Source organism: Silurus aristotelis, assembly GCF_946808225.1.
Source record: "Silurus aristotelis genome assembly, chromosome: 19".
Lineage (NCBI taxonomy): Eukaryota > Metazoa > Chordata > Actinopteri > Siluriformes > Siluridae > Silurus > Silurus aristotelis.
Window position 1 is genome coordinate 14,967,624 of NC_139592.1, and position 25,503 is coordinate 14,993,126.

At 37.2% G+C, this 25,503-nt stretch overlaps 4 protein-coding genes across 5 annotated transcripts; 2 read left to right on the forward strand and 2 right to left on the reverse strand.

Annotated features, from left to right (window-relative positions):
• The first annotated feature begins 267 nt into the window (after positions 1–267).
• LOC310741963 (zinc finger BED domain-containing protein 4) lies at positions 268–6,710 on the forward strand. The gene is made up of 2 exons (XM_083570409.1): positions 268–911; positions 4,448–6,710. The coding sequence occupies exons 1-2, from the start codon at positions 762–764 to the stop codon at positions 6,221–6,223; spliced, it is 1,926 nt and encodes a 641-aa protein (XP_083426535.1). The 5' UTR covers positions 268–761; the 3' UTR covers positions 6,224–6,710.
• Positions 6,711–7,242: 532 nt separating this feature from the next.
• apobec2b (apolipoprotein B mRNA editing enzyme, catalytic polypeptide-like 2b) lies at positions 7,243–12,277 on the forward strand. Its single transcript, XM_083521262.1, has 3 exons — positions 7,243–9,822; positions 11,271–11,806; positions 12,056–12,277. Exons 1-2 carry the CDS (start codon positions 9,563–9,565, stop codon positions 11,803–11,805), a joined length of 795 nt encoding a protein of 264 aa, XP_083377388.1. The 5' UTR covers positions 7,243–9,562; the 3' UTR covers position 11,806; positions 12,056–12,277.
• A 618-nt stretch (positions 12,278–12,895) lies between these two features.
• On the reverse strand, positions 12,896–15,254 carry oard1 (O-acyl-ADP-ribose deacylase 1). Of its 2 annotated transcripts, none has more exons than XM_083521273.1 (5): positions 14,976–15,254; positions 14,608–14,799; positions 14,452–14,510; positions 13,727–13,839; positions 12,896–13,554 (listed from the first exon to the last, which is right to left on the reverse strand). In XM_083521273.1, exons 2-5 carry the CDS (start codon positions 14,762–14,764, stop codon positions 13,452–13,454), a joined length of 432 nt encoding a protein of 143 aa, XP_083377399.1. In that variant the 5' UTR covers positions 14,765–14,799; positions 14,976–15,254; the 3' UTR covers positions 12,896–13,451. The 2 variants fall into 2 exon arrangements, with proteins under 2 accessions (XP_083377399.1, XP_083377400.1); XM_083521274.1 differs by having other exon boundaries at positions 14,608–14,765; positions 14,976–15,250.
• Positions 15,255–20,527: 5,273 nt separating this feature from the next.
• On the reverse strand, positions 20,528–24,123 carry guca1b (guanylate cyclase activator 1B). Its single transcript, XM_083521267.1, has 4 exons — positions 23,200–24,123; positions 22,851–23,000; positions 22,360–22,474; positions 20,528–21,855 (listed from the first exon to the last, which is right to left on the reverse strand). The coding sequence occupies exons 1-4, from the start codon at positions 23,398–23,400 to the stop codon at positions 21,728–21,730; spliced, it is 594 nt and encodes a 197-aa protein (XP_083377393.1). The 5' UTR covers positions 23,401–24,123; the 3' UTR covers positions 20,528–21,727.
• Positions 24,124–25,503: the final 1,380 nt, after the last annotated feature.

Sequence of the window (25,503 nt, forward strand, 5' to 3'; positions counted from 1 at the left end):
AAAAATTGTATTAATCATCACTTTTCTACTTCTGTTATTTCTTCTTCTTCTCCTCATTATTATTAGTAGTGCTTGCAAAGCACTACTCTTACAATGCTGTGGCTTATTATTATTAGTCCCGCAGTTTTTGTCCCAGCATCACGGGTGATACCTCAACACCTTACAGTTCTGTTTAACTCTCCGTGCTCCATAAAATATCAACAACGACACTGTTCTCAACAAAAACAGCCAGTGTTAAAGTTACACTTGCTAATAATATAATTATATTATATAATAATAATTGCAATTGAAAAGTGTATCTGACTTGTATTTTTCATAAATCCAAGTCAGATGCAGTTTTCATTTTGAATGCGTGCTTTTTCCCTCCTCTAGGTGGAAAACGGAAACACTGGAGGAGAAAAACTCCCCATTCCCGACCACTTCCTGCTATCCAAAACAGTAGCACAGAAACAAACAGCTGTTTGCTGATGCCAGATGTTAACCTTGGTGCGATGCTGTGATTTTAGCACTGGCCCGTGAAAACAGCGTTTTGAACGCGACCTGCATACATTTTGCCAGAATGCGCAAACGGTAGGTTTGGTGTACCAGGAGCTGATGCAAACAATAAGCGTGATGTCATGTAGAATAACGGAGAATCATCATCAGCACCGGAACGCCATCTCGGAACTGTGTAAACGCATAAAGCAGAGACGTCTTCTATCGATCGCTGAAAGTGTGTAGGTGTCTCGTTGCATCAGTGTCAGAGGATTTCATGTTCCCAGATGGCGTCAAATTCGCGAGTGTCCATTCTGGATTACTTCAACATTGTCTTCGAGGGTGAAAATGGCAAAATCGAATCTAATTGCAAAGCTTGTGGCACAAGGATACAGGCAAAGCGGACTGTCACCTCTAACTTCGTTACACATTTAAAGGTAAATCATTTGATTCCAATAATTCAGATGAGAATTAAAGGTCTATATTCAGATATTTGCATTTAACATGCATTTTAAGTAACCACTGTATCATGATTGAGATGGATCCGGGGCCTATCCCCAGAACACTGGCTGTGAGGTGAGAATTCAGGTGGATGGGATGATCGTATATCACAGTGCAACATTTACCAAACTCAAGTAACCGAGGGGCACTTTTGCATAGACATTTCATCCACTGGCATGTTGTGAAAAATGGAAGACATCTAACTAAACAAGACTGTAACGAACCGGTGCTTTGCAGCAGCACTTACATTTGAGTTCTTCTTGTTTCAGGCTACAGTGATTTTTGTGGGGTGATAAACAACAATATTAGTAACCTGGGTGGAAGGTTTCCAGCTATAAGTCCAGAGTATCCAAAAGGCTCCGGGCCAGGTCGTTCCCCATAAATATTACCTTGAGAAACATTATACTACACCGTTATGCCACAATTTCTTTTTATCTATAGTAAAAAAAAAAAAAAAACTCTTCCTGCAGTTCTCTTCTGTACAGAATCTATAAAATCTTTTCTGTATTGTCCTAAATACAAGATATCTGTTAAAAGGTTACAAATACACAAAATACAGATTATATGTTAAAACCAAAGAAATGGTTCTAATAGTTTTGTTGATGAACATCCAATCTAATTTTTAGTTATTATTTATGCATTTCAGTTTTCTGATTTTTTGTGAAGACACAATTTCCCTTCAGTATTTTATACATTACATGTGATTAACTAGGCTACAATGTTGATAATTTAATGAATGCATACAGGCATTCAGTTTTATTTTTGGACATGTTGGAACATAAGAAAGAAAATATGCAATATCAAATGGAGGAATTTCTATTACATTTTTAATATCATTATATTATTGATATATATTGGACTTGCAGTTTTTTTGTTTTTTGTTTTGCTGGCCATTATACATTATAAAATTATTTTCTTTTAAATATGTTTTTATTTGTGGACACAAGAAAATGTCACAATGTGACAAATCAAATAAAAATCACACAACATATTTGCATTTAAATTAGCATAAATGTACAGTGCATGGGTGAAAAAAAATGGTCAGAATACATTTCCAAACAGATAAAATTTTATTTCTGTCTGCCATTATACATGAAAAAATGCAAAAACTAGTTTTACACATGATTTTGAATCTTCTTCTTTCGGCTTCTCCCACTAGGGGTCGCCACAGCGGATCATCCGTCTCCATACCCCCCTGTCCTCTACATCTGCCTCTTTCAAACCAACTACCTGCATGTCTTCCGACACCACATCCAAAAAACTTCCTCCTTGGCCTGCCTCTTTTCCTCCTTCCTGCGGCTCCATTCTCAGCATTCTCCTCTCTCGGCACCCTGTCGTATGCTTTCTCTAAATCCACAAACACAATGCAACTCCTTCTGACCTTCTCTATACTTCTCCATCAACATTCTCAAAGCAAATAATGCGAATGTGGTGCTCTTCCTCGGCATGAAACCATACTGTTGCTCACAGATGGTCACCTCTTCTCTCAGCCTGGCTTCAACTACTCTTTCCCATAACTTCATGGTGTGACTGATCAACTTCATTCCCCTGTAGTTACTGCAGGTTTGCATATCTCCTTTGTTCTTAAAAACCGGTACCAGCAAATTCCTTCTCCATTCCTTAGGCATCCTCTCAACTTCCAAAATCTTTAACCTGGTTAAAAACTCCACTGCCATCTCTCCTAAACATCTCCATGCTTCTACTGGTATGTCATCTGGTCTTACTGACTTTCCATTCTTCATCCTCTTAATCACTGACCTCACTTCCTCCTTACTAATCCTATCCACTTCCTGATTTACAATCTCCACATCATCCAACCTTCTCTCTCCCTAATTTTCCTTGTTCGTCATCTGCTTAAAATACTCCCTTCATCTTCTCAACACACTCTCCTCACTAGTCAACACATTTCTATCTCCATCCTTTATTGCTCTAACTTGCAGCACATCCTTCCCAGCTCAGTCCCTCTGCCTGGCCAATCGTTACAAATCCTTTTCTCCTTCCTTAGTGTCCAGCTTCTCATACAGCTCCTCATATGCTTTTTCCTTGGCTTTCCCACATGCCACGTCACCTGCTGCTGCATCTCCTTGTACTCCTGCCTACTTTTCTCATTACTCTGTCGGTCAAAATTCTGTTTTGCCAACTTTTTTCTCCTTATGCATTCTTGCACTTCCTCATTCCAACACTAAGTCTCTGTCTTCTTTTCTATTTCCAGATGTCACACCAAGTACATTCCTAGCTGTCTCCCTTATCACTTCTGCAGTAGTTGCCCAATCATCCAGCACCTCTTCACCACCACCGATCCTTGTCTGACCTTTGCCCTAAAAATCATACTACAGCCTTGCTCCTTTAGTTTCCACCATCTTATTCTTCTTCCAGTCCTCACTCTCCTCCTCTTTTTCTTCACCTCCAAAACCATCCTACAGACCACCATCCCATGCTGTCTATTTACATTGCCCCCTGCCAACACCTTACAGTCTCCAATCTCCTTTAGGTTGCATCTCCTACATAGAACATAGTCCACCTGTGTGCACCTTCCTCCACCCTTATACATCACCCTATGATCCTCCTTCTTCTTAAAATATGTATTTAACATAGACGTCTTCCTCCTCTCCTTCTCCCCCATCAGCCAACAGTAGCCCAATTTCCACCGGTAAACCGGGCCTTGACCGATCCGGTATGAAATTCTGATTTGTGATCCGCATATTTGATTGGCACGTTTTACGCTGGATGCCCTTTCTAATGCAACCCTCCTCATTTATCTGGGCTTGGGAGCGGCATTAAGAGTGCAACACTTGTGCAACACTAATGGCTGTGTTTTACACATGATTTTAAATAATGGAACAAATTATGCAACACACTAATAGGTACAGTGCACCTGCAAAAACGTTTGAATTAGCATTTTCTAATTAGCGTTTGATTGAAGTCTGGAAATTCTGTCATAGTTATTGACAATTATCCATCCATCCATCCATCCATCCATCCATCCATCCATCCATTCATCCACCCACCCACACACATAGAGAGTTTGTGAAGTGTCACTGTTGCTAATTAGGCCATACCGGAAATAAGATTTGTTTTGCGCCTGCATGGACCAATTCCGGTATGCAGCAAACATTTCGGTACCAATACGTTCTTCACTGTTAGGTGCCCTTTTGAACATCCAGTGATCCAGTAAGGGAATTGTACTCCAAGCACCAAATTTGACCTGCTTTAATACAAGTTGTCAAGCTGTTGATGTTGATGTTTTTAAAAGGGTTGGGAGGTTTCCCTGTCAGAAAGTCAACCTCTTTATGTAACAAGGAACCCTTAACTATTCAATCAACCTATGTGTAATCTTTGTTTATGTACACATATTGGAATATACTGTTTGTCTTTACAGTTGCACAATAAGCTACAAAGAATTTGTGCACATTTTGTGTATGTATTTTAAAGTTCAATAATTACTAACAGCCATCTTCCTTCCTACTTTCAGCGTAAACATCAAGCAATGTACGATGAGTTTTTGAGGAAAAAAGATGTGAAAAGAGAGGGCTATTCTTCTGGAGCTGTGCAGTCCTATACACCCATAAGTGGGGCCAGTCGAACAGCTTCTCAAAATGGGGCTGGAACAAGCAAATTTGACCGGAATGATCCACGACAGTCCCTTATTTCAGAAACAATTGCCAAGATGATCATCCGTGATCTGCAGCCTGTGCAGACTGTAGAGAATGAGGGCTTCCGTGACTTGCTTAAGCTCCTTGAGCCCCGTTACGTCCCAGAGCCTAGTTATTACATTCAACAGCAGCTCCTACCGGCTTACAGCTACCAAGTACAGTTAGCGACCAAACTTGCTCTTTCAGGAATCGAGTCCTGTAGTATCACTTTGGACCTGTGCATGAACAATGCTGTGTCTGTCAACAACAGTTCTGGATATCTTGGAGTCACATGCCATTTCATAACCACAGACTGGCAGATCAAGTCATTGTTGTTATCATGTATTCCTCTTCAAAACTATAGGGATACTCAGCGCCTTCTCAGTGAATTTGATGAGATCTGTCATGCTCATGATATCTCAGGTAAAGTATTTCGCATAGTTGTTGATCCCGCCCCTAGTGAAAGCCGTTCTACTTTCTGCCTACCCGGTTTTTATCTCCATTTTAATGGTGTTGTGGAAGATGAGGAGGAAGCCAGTAGTGATGAAGAAAATGGTGAAGGTAAGAATGCAGTAGGTGGAACAGCAGAGCAGAATTCTTTAATTCAGTGCCTGGGTCGGTGTAGGATAAACTGCTTTGCCCATTCAGTAAGTCAGTGCATACGAGAAGGGATCTGTTCTGCTGAAATATCCACAACTTTCACAAAAGCAGCTTGCTTCTACAACTATGTTGTGGCTACAGTGACTCCTGAAAAACTTAGTAAAGTGTTTAGTCCTGGCACAATCGGAAATGGACAGCACCCATCAAATTCGAACAGGCACTGGAACACCCAGTTAAAAACAATGCGGCAAATGCTTGAATCATTAGATTTTTTGGAAGACATTGTGGACAGAAATGACTTGGCTCTCAACAGTGTTGAAAAAGCCACTCTGCAAGAACTGGTTGAAATCTTGGAGCCTTTTGAGGAAGCCACAGATATGGTCCAGGGAGACAAGCATGTGTCTATCAGTATTGCTCTCCCCAGTGTCCTGGGCCTACGTAAACACCTGGCAGAAGTTGTGACCCACCAGTGTGCAGGACTGGTAACAGGATTGACTCATGCACTGGACCAAAAATTAGCTGGTGTCCTAGAGGATCCTTTGTTTGTTACCGCCACTACTCTGGACCCGCAGTTCAAGCTGTCTTGGAGCAGTGACCGAGACTGGCACAAGCAGGTTCTCCTGGAGGAGATGGGAAAGCACACCCAACCTGTGAGTCCACCAGAGCAGAGTTCAGATCCTCAGCCATCTCCATCTAAAAGGAGCAGACTATTCTCTTTCATCAAAGACAGACCTTCTACACAGGCCAAGAGTATAGAGCAGGAGCTGGCTGCATACCTCCATGAAGAGCCCACAGATGAAGATCCCCTGCAGTACTGGAAGCGCAAGTCTATTGATTTTCCTCTACTTTCACTAATGGCCAAGAAAGTTTTTACAGTGCCAGCTACAACAACAACAGTGGAAAGGATATTCTGCCTTGTGGGCAAAACTCTAAGACCTGAACACTGCCGACTGCTTCCAAAAAACTTAGATACACTGATCTATTTGAACGCCAACTACAGTATATTGTGGTCTTAACTCGTTTAGAAGGATGTTTTTTTTTTAAGTATACCGACAGTAGATTTAGAAGTTTTTTCATTCAAAAGATGCTCCAAACACAAAATCTAAGATCATAAAACTGCTAATCTAAGATTACCCCTGTTAATTAAGATGATTGAGAAGTTAACAATGCTAATATGGTTCTTCTTTAAGACAAATGATCATTAAAAGGTATGAAAATGCCAGGCTCCCATGTGGCTCAGTGGTGATAGATGTGGTTGTCCTATCAGAGGGAGATCATGAATTTAAAAAATGTATACTGACAATAGGAAAATAAAATGAAAATGTAAAAATAAATGTTTTCCCTAAAGACATAACATAGTTCTATAGTCTAATTTATGCTGAATACATGTCACAAACATAGAATTTTGCAAAAGACTTGTGAAATGTATTATTACTCATTAACTGGCATAAGATTACATCTATATGCTGCATTGGCATTTCATAAAAGCACTTTCACATCTCCCTTTTGAGGAGATACTTGCAACATCTTGAACCACTTCTCTTCCCTCTTTAATTTATAACACAGTTACAGAAAATGAAATTTGGGCCATATATCTTCAAATAACTTATCTATGAGCAGAGGTGGAAAGAATAATAAAATATTCTAATCAAGTAAAAGTACTGTTACCTCAATACATTTTTTACTGAAGTAAACAAAGTTACAGGTCTCACAATCTACTTCAGTAAAAGTACAATGTAGCTCATATAAAATTTAATCAGAGTAAAATCTACCTTTTTACTTTTTTTAACAGCGGGGGTGGAGTGGGGGATTCTAGTGTAGTTTAAAAAGGACATGGGGATATAAATATAAAATATAACAGTTACTGTGTATTCAGTAAGAGACGATACATTTGAACAGTTTATTAAATTAAGTGAAATTTTGCATACTGTATACAGTAAAGCAATTGACATCATTGTATGGTCTCTTACACACAGACAACTGAAACACTGTCTGGATTGATAATGAGAAAATAAAAGTGAATGGTAAGTTTCACAGAACAGCAGCTCCAGAAAGATATGTGGACATCAGTTTAAACAGTGACAGGATAATTAAACCAGTGATTTGAACTTGAAAACCAAATCAGTTCTATTTGTGAATCATTTAGGCTGGTTTTTATCACAGTTTTTTCATTTCACTGAAATGAAGCTCAATGCTGTACCATTATTATTGTTCGATTGCATGGAAAAAGAGTCTAGAAAATACTCGTAGACTTCCAGTGGATAAACAACTGATAGAATTGATAGAACAACTGTGAGTAACTGATAGAATTTCTTTTTTTATGTTAATTAAAACAGATTCATACTGGCTAGAATCATAACACAAAATTGGGAACATATATTGCTTAAAAAAAAAAAATAGGTGATTAGCTTACTTCCCTGTTTTGCTCTCTCTACTCTTTTTCACTGCATTTTGCATCTACCTGATGCCTGATGAGTCAGAACTTCTAAGCTTGGCTGTGAAGCGCCTCATGCGCAGTAGTTTCCATCCCTCTTGCATTATTTTTCTTTCTTTTTTTTATATATATGATTTAAAATGTAGCCAAGTATAATACTATAAACAAAACACTTAAGTAAAAGTAAAATAACAGATTTCAAAAACTACATTTTTTACTCAATTACAGTAATGTGAGTACATGTAATTCATTACTTTCCACCTCTGTCTATGAGGCAGCATTAGCAGCAGTTAAAAAATGCATGATTGACAAGTTTATGTCTCTAAATGTAGTACGAATAAATCTTCCCTTCTCTAGGAAACAAAAACCTGTTCCAGCATAACAATGCCCCTTTTGCTCAAAGCAAGCAGATATGGTTTACATGGGTTGGAAGGAAAGATCTTGATTGGCTTGCATTTATTATAACAGCAAATGGGGACTAAATGTGGAATATTATGTTCAAAAAGCACATATAATTCTTATTTCAGGTGTCCACAATTTTTTTTGCCTATATAATATAGGTGGGAAATGTCAGGATTTGCTGTTATAACAATGATAAACTTTTCTGATTTAATCACCTCCTTCAGTTGAAGGAAATAAATGAAGGCCTGGGATTTGAAGTAAAAAGAACATACCCATATAATTATAAATGCAAGTTGTGGGTATGCATTGTATATTAAGGATATTAAAAGAAGAGAAGTGGTCCCTCGCTTTATTTCCCTTGTTCAATAAGTTCTAAGTCAGTGACAGCAGGTGGGCAATTTTATTATAGAAGAAATTGATGCTGTGTCATTGTGTTTACTGGATGTTTCCAACAAAGTTTGCACTGTATACATATACAACATCTGATATGCTCATGGCTACAGATTTATGCTGCACTTAAAAATAACACCATGTGTCATTTTCCTTCATTGCATAACTTCATTAAAATAATAACAGCTAAAAAAGGTTTATAATTTAATTGATCTATGTGTCAGTTAGATACAAAGATTTATGATTACATTCTACCTGGGCTGAAAGAAATAGATGTGATGAGCAATAATGACAAAGCAATTAAGGTAAACAGAGTTTGTTACCATGTTGCTCAGAGGGCGATTATCTTCCATTAACAGCACATTTTAAATTGCTTGCAGATCCTGCAGTGGGCAAATGCATTACAACAAAGCCAGGGCATTTATTTTGTGTGCATATTATTCACAGGACCAAATGCACACCCTGATGATCTATTGAGGAGAGTGCTAGAATTTTATAGCAGTGGTATATTCTTTCTGTTTAAATGTTCTCATGAATAGTTGTTTATCTGATTCGGCCTGACTGGAATGTACCCCACTGCCAGGGCTTCACTGACCTTTAGTTGGCCTTGATGTGGAGGCATTAAGGTTTAGAGTTTAGTCTGTGGCAGTATCTGAAGGAGCTGACTCACACCGGACACACTGCCAAAAATGTTTATTAATAAACAGTGATGTTGGCGTGTAGACAGCTTTTATATAAAGCTGAATGGTGAAGTCAAACACAGATGTCATATTTGATAAAAGTATACCCTAAATAAAAAAAACTCTTGTCTTTGAAAAAGAAAGACAAGCCTGGAAATGACACCTGTTCACAGAAATAATGCCACTAGTTCTGGTCCCATTGACATGCAGGGTTCAAAATAACAGAATGTATGCAGACCTGCCCCCCTGTATTATCCTAGGTTCTTTTTATAGCATGTGAACAGCAGAAAGCAGCTGCCCCCCTATTTGCCAGTGCCATTCACCACCTCTATATTCTCTGTACTCATCTCTGCACTCTTACACACAGACTTCAGTCCCTAGCTCTGTTCCTGGCCAACTGGCACTTTAATTGCATTAGTTTATTTTTCACACTTAGCTAAAGCTCAACCATGGCAGACAAAAAGGCTACCAGCAAGGTAAGTGTAGTAAAAAAGAAAGAAAACAGTGTCGAGAGCAAGGCTGAAAAAGAGATAAAGAAAAAATTGGAAAACAATGCAGAGAGTGACAAACAGATGAACATGAAGCCAGATTCAGAGGTGGAGAAGCCAAATGGAACTAGTGAGACAGCCCAGGGTGCTCAAGGAGGTGCTGAGGATGGAGAATTTCAACTGGAGGCTATGGAGCTACCTCCCTTTGAGATTATTGTAGGGTAAGTATAACTCACAAAATCACTCCTGACACTCTTGCATTGCTCTTTAATCTTTAGATCAACAAATCTAAAAGGTTTGTCATTGCTACAAAAAGTATAGAACTCTGGATATTTGTAGTAGCATGTAGGTCACCTTAGTATTATAAGATTCTGTCTAGGTTAGTGAAGGCTAATATTAAGTAAGAAAATATGCTATTTAAAACTTGACTTATCATTATGTAAAAAAAACAGTAATAAGTGGGAGACTGTTGAGATGACTGACAGATAAGAAAAGGGTAGAACATGATGTGAATTGATTTATTGAAATTCCTGATTTCCTCACAACATGTTTGCTTGACTTATAGCAATTCAGCCAATGGTAATTTTATTTCAAGCTTCTCACATCGTATCTCAGACGTTCATCAATGTTTTTTTGGTTAGAGCTAATATTAACATTACAGCAGTAAAGCAGGAACAGTTCCCCACTGCCAATGTAACTATAGTAGGCAAATTAAGTTTTTTTTTATTGCATGAACTATGAAACCATTTACATAGTTTATAATAAGGATTATAATACTACTAATAATACAATTATTACATTTATTATATTAAAAAAATGTGTCAGCTCACTTAACAGCTGGATAGAATGTTTTTTTTTTTTTTTTGCCTGTCCACTTTAATTATATTTGCTAGTTTCATTTATGCAAATGACTTCTGGCAACTAACAAATTTGCTTTGCCTTTGTTGGGGAAATATCTTCAATATTGTTTAAAATGAGATACTGACAAATGTTGATATCCAAAGATCCCCATAAATAGGACAGGTTACTAGATTTACATTCCTTTATCATTAGGGCGCAATTCTTCTGCCCAAACTAAATAAATTCTGGCTGCAGAATAGACCACTCAAAATCTGTCTGGATTTTGCATTTTCATGTTGAAAATTAAGCAAGAGTGGTTTTATTTGTGAAAAATATCAACATTGGCTGCATATGGTGGCAGCCTTCCGTTTGAATACAAAAGTTCTAGGAGTTCTCATTTAAATGAATGATAAATGTATGAAGCATCCATACCTTAAAATGAAATTGTTATGAACAGCAATACACAAACGTTTGTTTTTTGGACATTGACTAATTTATCATCTAGAGATTTTTGCCGGATGCAAGGAATAGAAGAATTAGAAGGTACATTGATGATATGATAAGTTTGATTTGTACATATTGTTTCGGGAACTACAAGAGATGTTGATGTTCTATTTGAAGAAATTACCGTTATCACAATGGACATCTTTTAAACTGGCAGCATGAAATTTAGTGTTTAGTCCAACATAAAACAGGTTGGAAAAATATATATATATATATATATATATATATATATATATATATATATATATATATATATATATATATATATATATCCAATTATTGGCAAATGCTGTAAACCTTTTAATTTCTATGTGTACCTTCTTAGAGAACGTCTCAACCCGTCATTCTTCAAGTTCCAGTTTAAAAATGTGGAGTACTCTTCAGGCCGAAACAAGACCTTCCTGTGCTATCAAGTGGATATAAAGGGTGACGGAGTAGAACCTAATGGTCTCAATGGGTACTTGGAGGACGAGCACTCAGGTTCTCATGCTGAGGAGGCTTTTTTCCAGCAGGTGTTACCTCTATATAACAAATCGCTGCAATACACAGTCACCTGGTATATATCATCCAGTCCATGTGCAGCATGTGCAAATAAATTAGGAGATATCCTGCGGGCCCGAAAAACGCTGCGCCTCAACATTCATTGTTCCCGCCTCTTCCTGTGGGAGGAGCCTGAAATACAGGAAGGGCTGAAGGCTTTGGTGAAAGCAGGCTGCAAACTGAGGATGATGAGGCCAGTGGACTTCAACTATGTATGGTCCACTTTTGTGGAAAATGAGGAAGACAGTTTTACACCATGGGAGGACTGTCAAGAGAACTATGAGTACTACGATGAGAAGCTGATTAACATTCTGCAGTAGGGTAGGTGCTTCACCTATAATCAAGAGCTGTGCCTTGTCTCACATAGCCAAGAGTGCAAAAAGATTGATGTCAGTTACAAAAATAAGTCATAGCTTAATGCTTGCTGAACTCTGCAATAGATCTGTACCCAGACTAATGGTGTTTCAGTTACACTAGCTGATTCGACTTAACTTAGCTATTAAAACTGCTTTTTTTCTGTATGTTAACAAGTTCCAAAAAACTAAACATCTTTTCTCTTTTCTCCACTAGGAAGCACCTCTTAAAGGACATCATTTGTCTTGTTCTGTCCTCTGTCTGTCTAACACAGAACCACAACTATGTATCTGAATTATCCCTAAATCTTAATGGACAGTTTTGAAGTACACGTACCACATAGCTGTACTTAACCAACACCTTCTACTGAATGGATGTTACTCTATTATTTACACTTTGGCAATTGTACTCTATATTAATTAAATGGAATCAAATTGAGACAGCATTGTTTTACATTGGAACATTTCTGAATGTATGCATTGTGATTTGTCATTTGATACTAAACAGAAATAATAACTCATTTCATGTAGGTGCATGTTTGGTCATCATAACTTTATTTTTAAGGTTTCTTAAGTTATTGAAATCATTCTTGTGAATCACCATCACTTTTTTACCAGTTAGCCCATCTATGTGAAATCATCAGAGGTTTTAGAATGAACATCTCAGATTTTCTATTTGCAAAATGTCAACCATGTTAGTTGCACAGATATATATGTAGACACTTTAAAAGGATGCATAGAACAAAAACAACTGCTACAGAAAAAGCTACAAAGTAAAACTAATAATAAATTATTCATGCTAGAATTTGACCTTGTATATCTCTATGCTAAAGTGGAAGGCCATAAATTGACAATGAAGTAACAGTGGACCCTCTATTTTAGAACATGGGAACAGCTGGTACCTTACAATCCCTAAAAGATTCATGAAATCTAGCACAAATTGTTATAAATGAATGACATATGGAAATGTTTAACTTTTCCTGAGTGTGTGTTTTTACACACACTTCCACGCCCTCATTATAAAAGACAATATCTCAGAAATGAACAAACACACCTGAAATTTTGCAGATTATTTATTAGAGCTGTGTCAGTACATCATTTCCCCCCAAGTATGAAGCAAATCAGAAATAGTCAGTTGGGAGATATATATATATATATATATATATATATATATATATATATATATATATATATATATATATATATATATATATATATATATATATATATAAAATCCAAGCCAAATTCTCCAAAACCCTTTTGACAATCAAAGCAAATATATATATATATATATAAAGAAAAAATGGTGAGATGAATAACAAATACTGCAACATAGACATATAAATCACAAAAATTAGATTTGAGAATGATGTACAATTAAGCAGTGGTATGGGTGCTATAATGGATGCTATAATTCACTATTCAGAATGCACTAAAGGTATAAATCATCTTTCTGGACTGTTGTAGCATGTAGTGAATATACTGTTATTTTTATATATGTGTGCTGGAATACATTTGAAATTATTGTAGACACCTTCTTTTAACTCGATACTTCCAAATCGCAGCCAATCCTAAAACTAAACTTGTAAATCTTCTTCCTGGACTGTTGCAGCTTACAGTAAGTATACAGTTATGGTTACATCTGTGGGCTGGAAGACATTTTCGATGATTGTAGACACCTTATCCCAACTCAGCCTGTCCAAACCACAGCCAATCCTAAAAGCCCAAAGTAGATTTTCAAAAGCACAATATATTGAAAATAATACTTAACAATTTACTTGTAAATTGGTGAGACATGATAGGCAAACAATAAAGGGATAATAAAGAAGATCCAATGTTTTGGATATTCAGTGATTTGTAGGTTTTATTTACAAAGATAATCCCATACCGTGGTATTGATAGCATGGTGACTCCATTTTCTATGCAGTGTGCTTTCATTGCTTCCAAACTTTGCCTGAGTGTATCATATGTAGGTTTGTTGTTGTACCTTTCCTTTGTAATCTGTTTTGAAGGAAAATGTTAGAAAGATCATTTAAAAGAGCAAACCCATTAGGTGTTTTATCGAAGCAATCAATGATGCGGCATGGCGAGTACTACCACAGAGTTTCCAATAGCATTCCAAAATGTTTATTTCCTTTAAATTGATCAGGTTCTTATACCTGATTAATTTGCTGCTAGCATTTTTTTTTTATTACAGAATAACCAAAAAAAAATCCACATATAGTTTTGCAAAATAAGTTAACTTGTTATTTTAAATCAATTTAGAAAAGGTAGTTATATACATAGTTATATAAGTATTTCCCTTACAAGACTCCATTTGTGTCAAGTTTCCCGAACAAAACTTCAGTTTACAGCTATACTTTTTATACTATTATAAAGCACTGACACTTATTTAAACACATTTCTAAAGTTTATGTAGAGCATCTTCCAAACATGTCCCTATTTAAGTTGGTACCATTAAGTTTGTGAAGCAGTACCATATTCAAAGTGCATTAACGTGAATCATTCAGCTGGACCTACAGTCAAAGTCAACACCTTCTGATCAGAACTAAGCATTTAACAGCAATGTGGTATGCTGAACAAGAAACAGCAACGGCAGGAGAACAAGCTTACCAGGTAGTACACATAGCGTTCATCTCTCTTCAGCACTGCACACTCTCCTGGCTGTTTCTCTGTGAAAAGACAAGGAAGATTATGAATTAACTGTGATCTAGGGTCATGGTCGTTGTGAAGACTGACCCAGGCAGATGATTTTGTTTCGACACTTACTTTGTGCCAGGAGTTCATTAACTCCTCCAAACTTTTCTTTAAAGATGACAGCAATGCCTTTGCCCATCCTGCAGTCTTCGCTGATGCAGTGAGCCAAGGAGTGTGTGCTGGGGCAGGAGAACAGATCTCCTTTCACATATTGCAGTTTCGATGCCATCCTAGATCATCAAACGCAACTCTATCAGGGCAGGTCTGATCATACACTATTACAACCATTGACAATACACAAGCGCATCGATGAAACTTCATGATAGATTAGCAAGCTAGGAACAACAGGAATGAGCTATAAAATTATTAACAGTCTAGCAACCAATTTAGTCATTATTTCAAATGTTGCTTTGAATATATTATCGGACAAGTTTACTCACATTAGACTGTCTGCTTACAGATATTTAGCTGTTTTCATTCACCTCAATGTAAACTCATACCCGGAAGTGTTGACTACAGATGAGAATCGGATTCATCCGGGTTACATAATTTAATCCTTTATATGACTCGTGATTGATTCATGAATCATTCTCTTCATTTACCCTAATCACTTGAGTCCTTTGTTATATTGATACAAAAACCAACATATAGAAAAATACACAATTTAATTGTTATAATGTTGTTGTTAGATAGTGACTATAGCAATAAGTAGTTCAGGAAACTTTCTGCATGGTCAGAAGACTCGTGGGATTCGGCGGATCCGTCGGACTCGCAAGTGGGATTTATGAGTCCACGGATTCGGTGAATTCAAAGGATTCGGTGAGTGCCCTCTAGTGGAATTCCAATGCAATGCAGGCAGAATCCCCCGGATGGCTGAAGAAAAACAAAATGAAGACTTTGGAGTGGCCTAGTCAAAGTCCTGACCTGAACCCTTTTGAGATGCTGTGGCATGAACTTAAAAAGGCGGTTCATGCTCAAAAACCCTACAATGTAGCTGAATTACACCAATTCTGCATAGATGAGTGGAAAATTCCTCCACAGCGCTGTAACAGACTCATTGCAAGTTATCATAAACGCTTGATTGCAGTTGTTGCTGCTAAGGGTGGCCCAACCAGTTATTAGGTTTGGGGGGCAAACACTTTTTCACACAGGGCCATGTAGTTTTGGATTTTGTTTTCCCTAAATAATAAAAACCTTCATTTAAAAACTGCTTGTAGTGATCGCGTGTTATCTTTTACTAATATTTAAATAAGTTTGATGATATAAAACATTAAAGTGTATATATATATATATATATATATATATATATATATATATATATATATATATATATATATATATATATATATATATATATATATAGTACAGACCAAAAGTTTGGACACACCTTCTCATTCAAGGAGTTTTCTTTATTTTCATGACTATGAAAATTGTAGATACACACTGAAGGCATCAAAAATATGAATTAACACATGTGACACCACTAAGATACTAATATTGTGCTTCTATCTTAAGGTAATTCACAGAAAGTATGCTGTGTTATTGCAAGAGATAAGCATGGACAATCAAGGTAGTCAAGCCGAGAAACTTTGATTAAAGATAGAAAATAAAGATCTATGCGCCTTGAATATATCTATGCAACTAATTATTATCTGTATTTCTACCTATCCATCTATATATAAATGTATCTGTCAGTGTGGTTCGTCTTCCCGTGGGCTCACCACCTGCAGGAGGGACCGTAAGGGACGGTGCTGTGAGGTTTGGGCAGCAGTCGAAGGCGGGGGCCTGCTTAGACTGCTGCCCCCGCGACCCGAATTACGGATAAGCGGGAGAAAATGAATGAATGAATGAATGAGTGTGGTTCGTGGTGATAACGTTAGAAAGGGATACAGTTTAGTAGAACGTTGCCATCTACTGGACATTTATAACTTGTGGAACCTTATATGCGGCAAGAAAGTCGAGGCAAGCCAGCTTTCTGTAATATAGTTTTTTTAATCTCTGTGTGTGTGTGTGTGTGTGTGTGTGTGTGTGTGTGTGTGTGTGTGTGTGTGTGTGTGTGTGTGTGTGTGTGAGGAAATTATAAGAAAAGAGAAATAAGAATTAGAATGAATTAAATGATGAAACCTTCTCTGCAGTCCTAAACACTAACAGAAGCACTGACCTACATTTACAACCTAGATTCTAATATTTGTTCCATTTCTCTTGGCTTTACTGCCTCCAGTACTTGTCTGTGGATGTTAGATTTTTTGTCTAATCAGATTTTAGCCTCTATGTGCTGGTATGTCAATCTAATCTGCCCAGGTCCTTCAGATTCAGTAGTGCTGGCCTTTTTACCTTAGTCTTTATAAGAAATTAGTCTGTTTCTTCAACCAATCAGATTTTAAATTCGCCTCACAGTTATAAAAAGAATAGCATCAGCATTTTTCCGTCCTGTGAATGGTTGTTCAGAGCGAAACTGTTACAGCCAAATTCGACTAGTAAAAACTCGACTAGTAAAACACAAAAAATCTGAGTTACTTGTTATATAAAAATAAATTTTCAAGAAAAGCTAGACATCATGAGAAGAGGTCAGCCACTTTCGGACCAGTGCCTATGAGTTGTACCACCGGCTTACAGCCTCTTAGTAGCGGTGCAAATTATGAGCATGCATCTCTGTTGAGTAGGTTGTATTTTATTTACAATTAGGGTGGTGGTGAAGAAGTGCTGGATGATTGGGCAACTACTGCAGAAATGATAAGGGAGACAGCTAGAAAGGTACTTGGTGTGACATCTGGAAATAGAAAGGAAGACAAAGAGACATGGTGGTGGAATCAGGAAGTGCAGAAAAGCATAAGGAGAAAGAGGTTGGCAAAACAGAATTGGGATCGACAGAGTGATGAGAAAAGTAGGCAGGAGTACAAGTAGATGCGGCAGCAGGTAAAGAGGGATGTGGCGAAAGCAAAGAAAAAGGCATATGAGGAGCTGTATGAGAAGTTGGACATGAGCCGGGAAGTATGTGCTGCAAGTTAGAGCAATAAAGGATCTAAATGGAAATGTGTTGACTAGTGAGGAGAGTGTGTTGAGTATATGGAGGCAGTATTTTGAGCAGCTGAAAAACGAGGAAAATGAGAGCGAGAGAGAAGGTTGGATGGTGTAAAGATGGTGAAGCAGGAAGTGGATAGAATTAGTAAGGAGGAAGTTAGAGCAGTGATTACGAGGATGAAGAGTGGAAAGTCGGTTGGACCAGATGACATCCCAGTGGAAGCATGGAGATGTTTTGAAGAGATGGCAGTTGAGTTTTTACCCAGGTTGTTCAAAAAGATCTTGGAAGGTGAGAGGATGCCTAAGGAATGGAGAAGGAGTGTGCGGTACCAATCTTTAAGAACAAGGCAGATGTGCAGACCTGCAGTAACAACAGGGGAATTAAGTTGATTAGTCACACCATGAAGTTATGGGAGGAGTTGTGGAAGCCAGGCTGAGAGAAGAGGTGACCATCTGTGAACAACAATAAGGTTTCATGCCGAGGAAGAGCAACACAGACGCATTATTTGCTTTGAAAATGTTGATGGAGAAGTATAGAGAAGGTCAAAAGAAGTTGCATTGTGTGTTTGTGGATTTAGAGAAAGCGTACGACAGGGTGCCGAGAGAGGAGTTGTGGTATTGTATAAGGAAGTCAGGTGTGTCAGAGAAGTATGTGAGGGTGGTGCAGGACATGTATGAGGACAGTGTGACAGCAGTGAAGTGTGCATTTGGAACGACAGACTGGTTTAAGGTGGAAGTTGGACTGCATCGAGGATCGGCTCTGAGCCCTTTCCTGTTTGCAGTAGTGATGGACAGGTTGACGGATGAGGTCAGACAGGAGTCTCCGTGGACTATGATGTTTGCGGATAATATTGTGATTTGTGGTGAGAGTATGAAGCAGGTTAAGAAGAGCCTAGAAAGGTGGAGGTATGCGCTGGAGAGAAGGGGAATAAAAGTCAGTAGGAGTAAGACAGAGTACATGTGTGTGAATGAGAGGGAGAGCATTGGAGTGGTGCGGTTGCAGGGAGAAGAGGTGGAGGAGTTCAGGTACCTGGGGTTAACAGTTCAAAGTGATGGAGATTGTGTTAGAGAAGTGTGGCAGGAGTGATTTGTGATAGAAAGGTATCTGCAAGAGTGAAAGGGAAAGTTTATAGGACTGTGGTGAGACCTGTGATGTATGGTTTAGAGACAGTGGCATTGAGTAAAAGACAGAATGTGGAGCTGGCGGTAGCAGAGCTGAAGATGCTGAGATTTTCATTGGGAGTGACGAGGATGGACAGGATTAGAAATGAGTTTATTAGAGGGACAGCGCATGTAGGACGTTTTGGAGACAAGGTGAGGAAGGTGAGTTATAGTTGGTTTGGACATGTGCAGAGGAGGGACATGGGTTATATCGGTAGGAGAATGCTGAGGATGGAGCCACCAGGAAGGAGGAAAAAAGGAAGGCCAAGGAGGAGGATTATAGATGTGGTGAGGGAACACATGCAGGTGGTTGGTTTAAAAGAGGCATTTGTAGAGTACAGGGGGGTATTGAGACGGATGATCCCCTGTGGCGACCCCTAATGGTAGCAGCTGAAAAAAGATGAAGAAGAAGAAGGCGAAGAAGAAGAAGAAAAAGAAGTAGAAGACTACAAGGAAAATTGGATAGAATTCAATCTTTGTTAAATTAATAATTTTTAAGAGGTAAGAGCATTTTTCTTCTGTTGTTTACCTGTCTCTGACTGAGAATCCACATAAACACCATGAGATGTAGTCAGCAAGGGCACAGGCTCCATGCCAGTGGATTCTACAAGAAATTCATCATTCAACAATGGCAGTTTGAGCAAAATGTTCATCTGTCAATGTTTTACTTGGCTTTGTGGGAAACTCCATATGGGCATATGGGCACCATGAAATGAGGACAGCAAGGAGCAGCTTCCCAGTGAATTTTACAATAGAAAAAAAACATTTACCTTACAAATAACAAGTGAATTATGTGAGATTTTTCTTTTTAAAAATCTTACAGATGTTAAGTAGACTCTATGGACTGAGCAGTAGGTGGACTCAGCAGGATTTAAAGGTTAAGTAGTATTGCTCTTGTCCAGCACAAAGGGTCACATCCAGGTTCAACAGACCTCTGCCCAGATTTCTACCTAGAATGGTTCTTGGACACCTGATGGGCAGTAAACATTGGCATTCCTAACACCCTCTCTAAGACTGCATTTAAATCACCAATCAAAGCTCAATTAAATACCAGTCATGCCCAAAATTTAAAAGACCTGTGAGGAAACATGTGCTAGTCAACCACTGAGACTGTTGAATGTGGTAGCTCTCATGCTGAATTGCTCCTTTTACTGAGTTCCAGAAATCAACTTAACCCTCTCACCTAGAACCTGATTATGGTGCAGTGTTCCAACATGTCTGTATAAGATCTCACCAGCCAACTAATGGTCATTTAGTCATCTTTGTAGAATGTAAATGTACTGAATGTGCCATGCTCTCTGCAAAATGGAAATCTGAAGGGGAATTCTATTCAGATCAAATTCCAAATAAAAAAAGTGGCAAAACTCCCTCAACCCTTTGCAGTGTGTTTGTTCTGCAATTTATCTTTACACTTCAGTGTTTGTGGGTTTGGCATTTTAAATCCCAAGAAAATTCATATTAATTCTTGAGCTTCTTTCTGTAGGTCATACTGTTCTACCCCACAAAAAGCAGGAGACAATAACTGGATGATGGAGCTTTATAGTTTGTGAAGCTCTGAAACACACTAAAATTCAAAAGTGGCCTCAGAAGTAATGCCATCCAATAGCCCAGTAGTCTTGTCCACCAAACCTCCTAGGTCAGGTGTTCTTTTGCATTAACTAGCTTCTAATTTACAATTTCTAATCTTGTTTAGATTTTTTTTTTAATTGCCCAAGTATTAGCTACAGCTCTACAGCAAACTCTGTTCAAAATATATAATGACTTAGAATTGACGATAAATAGTTGTTTTATTAAGTATAATTGTGTTAAGTTAGACCGAGTGTTGTGATGGTGTGACTTTACTGTTAAATAATCAAACCCTTGATATTGGATAGCACCGTCAGACAAACTAATTATTTGGTTTGTGTGTTATATTAGGTGCCACCAATCATATTTTATCTAATATATGACTCATTATAAGTTTTTCTTTATGTTTTCTGTAAAGAAATGCTAGCAGTGGCACTTAATTTCCACATCCATCTTGACCATGCACAGTACAAAGGTGTTACTTAAGATTTAATATTTGATAGATACTAAAAAGAACACAGGCTGGCAATTATTACTTTTTTTTTGTATAAATGCCTTAATTAGTTGTTCTCAATGTTCACTTTGTTTTAACAAATCACTGTATTAAACAAATCATATTAAATCAATGCAACCAAATTTTATTTTACAGACTTGATTCTATAGTGATGAGTCAGATTTTTGGCAAAACCTTTATTAATTGTGTTTCCATTCAGTGAGTACTCAAGCACTCAATTCCAGCGGACTTGTCTCAATTTTTGTTATTGCACACTCAGCAAAATTCAAACTTAACTAACTAAATTGAAATGGGAAATAATTTGCAGCATTTAATACAACTAAGAAGAAACGTAAACAAATAAAATGTATTTGTGTGAACAATTAACAAGTCTGCCATCTTTGGAAACCAAAGATTATGTAATTGTGTGAATAAAGCTAAAAACTGGCTTTCTGTTATATTGTTTTAGTGGTCACAAAAAGAGCCTCATATTTCTGTATGTCCACACCTTATTTCTAAACATATTAAAAATGTCTAAACCTAACCTGTCTTAAAACCCATCTTGAAAATTGTATCCAAAACAGTAGAATGATAGACTACTTAATTTATTCAACCTACTTTAAAATTAAAATATGTTATTGCATTATTGCATTAATTGATCGTTTCAATCCAAGCCTAGTTGAATTTCATAGAAAATACAGGCAAAATATAATGTACAGACATTTAAATGTGAAGTATTACTGATGCACAGGAAACAAAAACAAATGAAAGAAAAAACAACCAAACATTTCCCTTGTTCATATCTCTGTGCCATTTGAAAGGTAGACTTTTGCTCCAGGAAAAGGCTGCCTTGCTGCATAGTCTTTATTCACAGTACTAATACTGTTTATGGTAGACTGTAAAGAGTGAAGAGACTGCATGAAATCTGAGGAGGCTTTTGGATTTATTGCTTTAGAAATTGGCACTCCTCCGCCTCTGTTCATTGATCCACTCTCCTGGGTTCACATCCATCTGCAGCATCTTCATGACCCACTTGTCACGCCGTGCACCATCAATGAACTCATCCAGTGACAGCTCCCCTATGTAAAGAGTGAACAAGCTCAACATCACTCCTTCTTTATATAGCACAGACACATTAAAGATTAAGGGGGGTTGTTAGAAAAAAGATTTTTTAATTTGACCCATTAAACCTGGCACACATAGAAATATACCCACAGCTATTATCAAGATTGGCCAGTATTCCCTCTCGATAGTAAAAGGAAATTAAGAAATTGAGCTTGGAATTGAGCCTGGTGATGAATAATGGGAGCAAATACTTTACCAAATTTGTTTTATTTTTATTTTTATTAGACATGTTGAGGCTCATTTGAGAATTTCTTTTCTGTCTGGGTTCCAGGTGTTTCATATGTATATATTCTGGCAATATCTTCTATCTCATCTCATCTTTAGAATATTTTTGCTTTATTTTATGTATGTAATGTTTGTAGGTTTTTTATGTGCTTGTAGTTTTATTACTAGTGTCATTCTTTTCCCTACTGGCTTTTACATTTTGCAACAAAAAAGAACAAAAAACATGATCTAACCATCTCCATTCTCATCCACCAGCTCAAATATTCGGTCCACCACCTGGTCTGGGGTAAGTAGATTACACTCCTCATCCAGCTCACCATGGCAGGCCTTCTTCATACGGTAGATTGACTACAAAATCAGGATAAATATAACAAACTGAAGCAGTTTATTTTACCTTTTTGTATGCAAAAGAACAATGTATTTAAGCTGATCTAAAGGGAAACTATATTTTAACTATTACATTTGTGCAGTTTGCATTTTCATGTGCATGTGTGTAAGTAACATGCTTTAACTGCCCTAACAGTGAGAGCAATCTGTCTTTTCAAAGATCAAAATGAATTTCAGTCTCTGTCAGTCTCTAAATCTTAAACGAAATTAGATATGTTACATAACTAGTATCTTTGAATTAATCATGTTCTTTAACATTTCAGTTCATCTGACAATTAAAAAAAACGCTTTCCAAGTCTGTCTAAATAAATAATGATCCAAAGCAGGAGGTGATTACCTCCACAATCTCCTTTAGTTCTGTCTTGTCAATGCAACCACTCCCATCCTTATCGTACATTTTAAAAGTCCATTTCAGTTTATGCTCCAGCTTGCCTCGTAATACTAAATTCAAGGCTGCAACATATTCCAGAAAATCAATAGTATTGTCCTATGAAAAACAAGAAAAAAAAAAAGAATACTATGGAACACAATTTAAAATGATGCTAAAATCAAACCTTTCAAGGCCACAGGGAACTGCATCCACTGTTGCAGTAAATCCATTAATAAAATAAAATTGATTAAAAAAATCAAATAAATGTAATTGAATAAAATATAAAGCAATGCAGTAAAAACACTGTATTACTCACCCCATTCTTATCAAAAGCACGGAACATGTTCTCAATGTAGTCTGCAGCTTCTTGGTTGTCGGTTACACCAAAGAAACTCTTGAACTCGTGCTTGAAAAGGGTTCCACTTGGGCATTCCACCACAAACTTCTTATACCACTCCTGCAGTTCAGCAACATCGATTTCCTTATCATCTGTCTCCTCACTTAGTCGCTGACCCATTGTGCATAGAGGTTTGAAAAGCTCTTATTTAGCTTCTTAACCAAAGATCTTCATTCTTACATGTCAGCTATTGTAAATCAAAACATTCCATAAAAAATAGCGCCGATTTGTCTCCTATAACTTGTATCTACTTAGCAAACACATGTATGACCTTGTGCTTATACCCTACTGTTTTGGGATAATGAACATGGATTGTTTTGCATCACATGACAGCAGGGATTATACATATCAACATGCCTTAGTCAATTAGCTCAGAGGGAGATGAAGAGTAGTTCTTTTTTTCTTATAGTTTAATATTTAGAACATACTATTCACAAAGGACATTTAGACACATATCATTAAGTCTATATGGGTCTAATTACCAGGTTCAAACGTGACCATTTTTAAATGCCGTTAACATTATTTCATTACCAGCTCACAGTCAGAAATCTTTTTATCATTATTTGATGACTGGGCAGAGCATTAAAAGGAATATATGTTATGTTCAGAGCAGAAACCTTATCAATATCATGAATTATTCAAGAAAATATGATACTATTCCTTCTGTTCTTAATGAAAATATTTTCAAAATAAGACTGAAAATATGGAAGACTGGAGATATGGATTTTAATCCTTAGACCCACAGACAGTTCATGAGCTCAATTTACATCTATTTGGATGGCTAGGTCCACAAAGATCCCATTTACTTTTTGCATTCATTCTTGCATTAAATAGTCCTACTTTTTGAAATGCAGAGATATGCCTTGATTCATTATGCAAGCACGTTTTTGATAAAGTTTCCATTTGCAAAAAAAAGTCTACATTGTTGTTAATTTGTGAAAATGTCTGACTAAAACTTAGAACAGGCAATGTGTAGGTCTCTGCATACTAGTGTAGTGTTTGTGGAAACGCCCTAAGACCTATGAAGTTCAGAGGACAATTCCAAAATGCTGACTGTATATTTCAAAAGGATAAGCTCTCTTACCCTAGAAGTGTCAAGATGATCCGCTGTGGCGACCCCTAATGGGAGAAGCCGAAAGAAAGTTTACCCTAGAAGTGTCAAGACAATCAAAGGCATTAAGGAAGGTCCTTATTGGATTACCACCCATCATACTGTCAGAAACAGAGTGGAAGACAGGCAGGCCGCAATATCTTAGCTAAGAAGAATTACCACAATTTCACTTACCTTTTTTGCTGTATTGTTTGAAGGTGATATGACACCTTGCTGAAATTGTGAAAATGCAATCCGAAAGATTTTTTTTTCCTGACGTGTTGCATAAGTATAACAAGGAAAGCATTTCAGTGACTTTAATCAGACTCCAAATCAGGGAGAAATAATAGGTAGTTTGATGTAATGGATAAAGAATCAGTGTACTTCATTTTTAAAGTGGCTTATATGCATCATTTGCATTTTAAATGCCGGTGTTTCTAGGTTTATGTAAAAAAATTTACATGATATTAGATAAAAAAAAAAAATCAGTACAGTTGCTTCATAAATCTCGCTAATTTTCCGACATGGTGCAATACTTCAAAATGTCCCTAGATGTCAGTACTTCATAGGGCCCATTGTGGAACAGCATGGTACTGGTTGCTAGGTCTGGGTGGAAGTGTTCTCCTGACAACCTGTGTAAAAGGCTAAAAAACATATGAAGTTTGATATGGAGGTCACATAGATATCTAATTGATTATCTAAAATAACCTACAGTAACCTACAGTGTAACCTACAAGTAGCCTACAGTGTATGAATTCAGACACTTAAAATTATGTCTAACCATCAATAAATCCATGTAACATTTTCTAAAAAAATTTAAGGTTACCTTTGTTCTCTACCCTGTTGCTCATCACTGAGAAGTAGGATCTGAGATGGCATCAATGCGAAATCAGTAAGGCTGAAAAAACATTACAGCATATTCTGTTCAGGATATGAAATCTCTTAAAATGTCAGGGCTAGTTGCCAGGGTAGCAGATAAAAAAATATAATTTCTCTCTTTCTCACACATGATAGAACAAAAGAATGTTAAGGAGGACACAGTTTATTCCCCATGAGTGACACAATTTATAAATCCTAATAGTTCAGCTAAGTATTCTTTAATGAAGGGGGGACTAAACTAAAAAAGATGATCT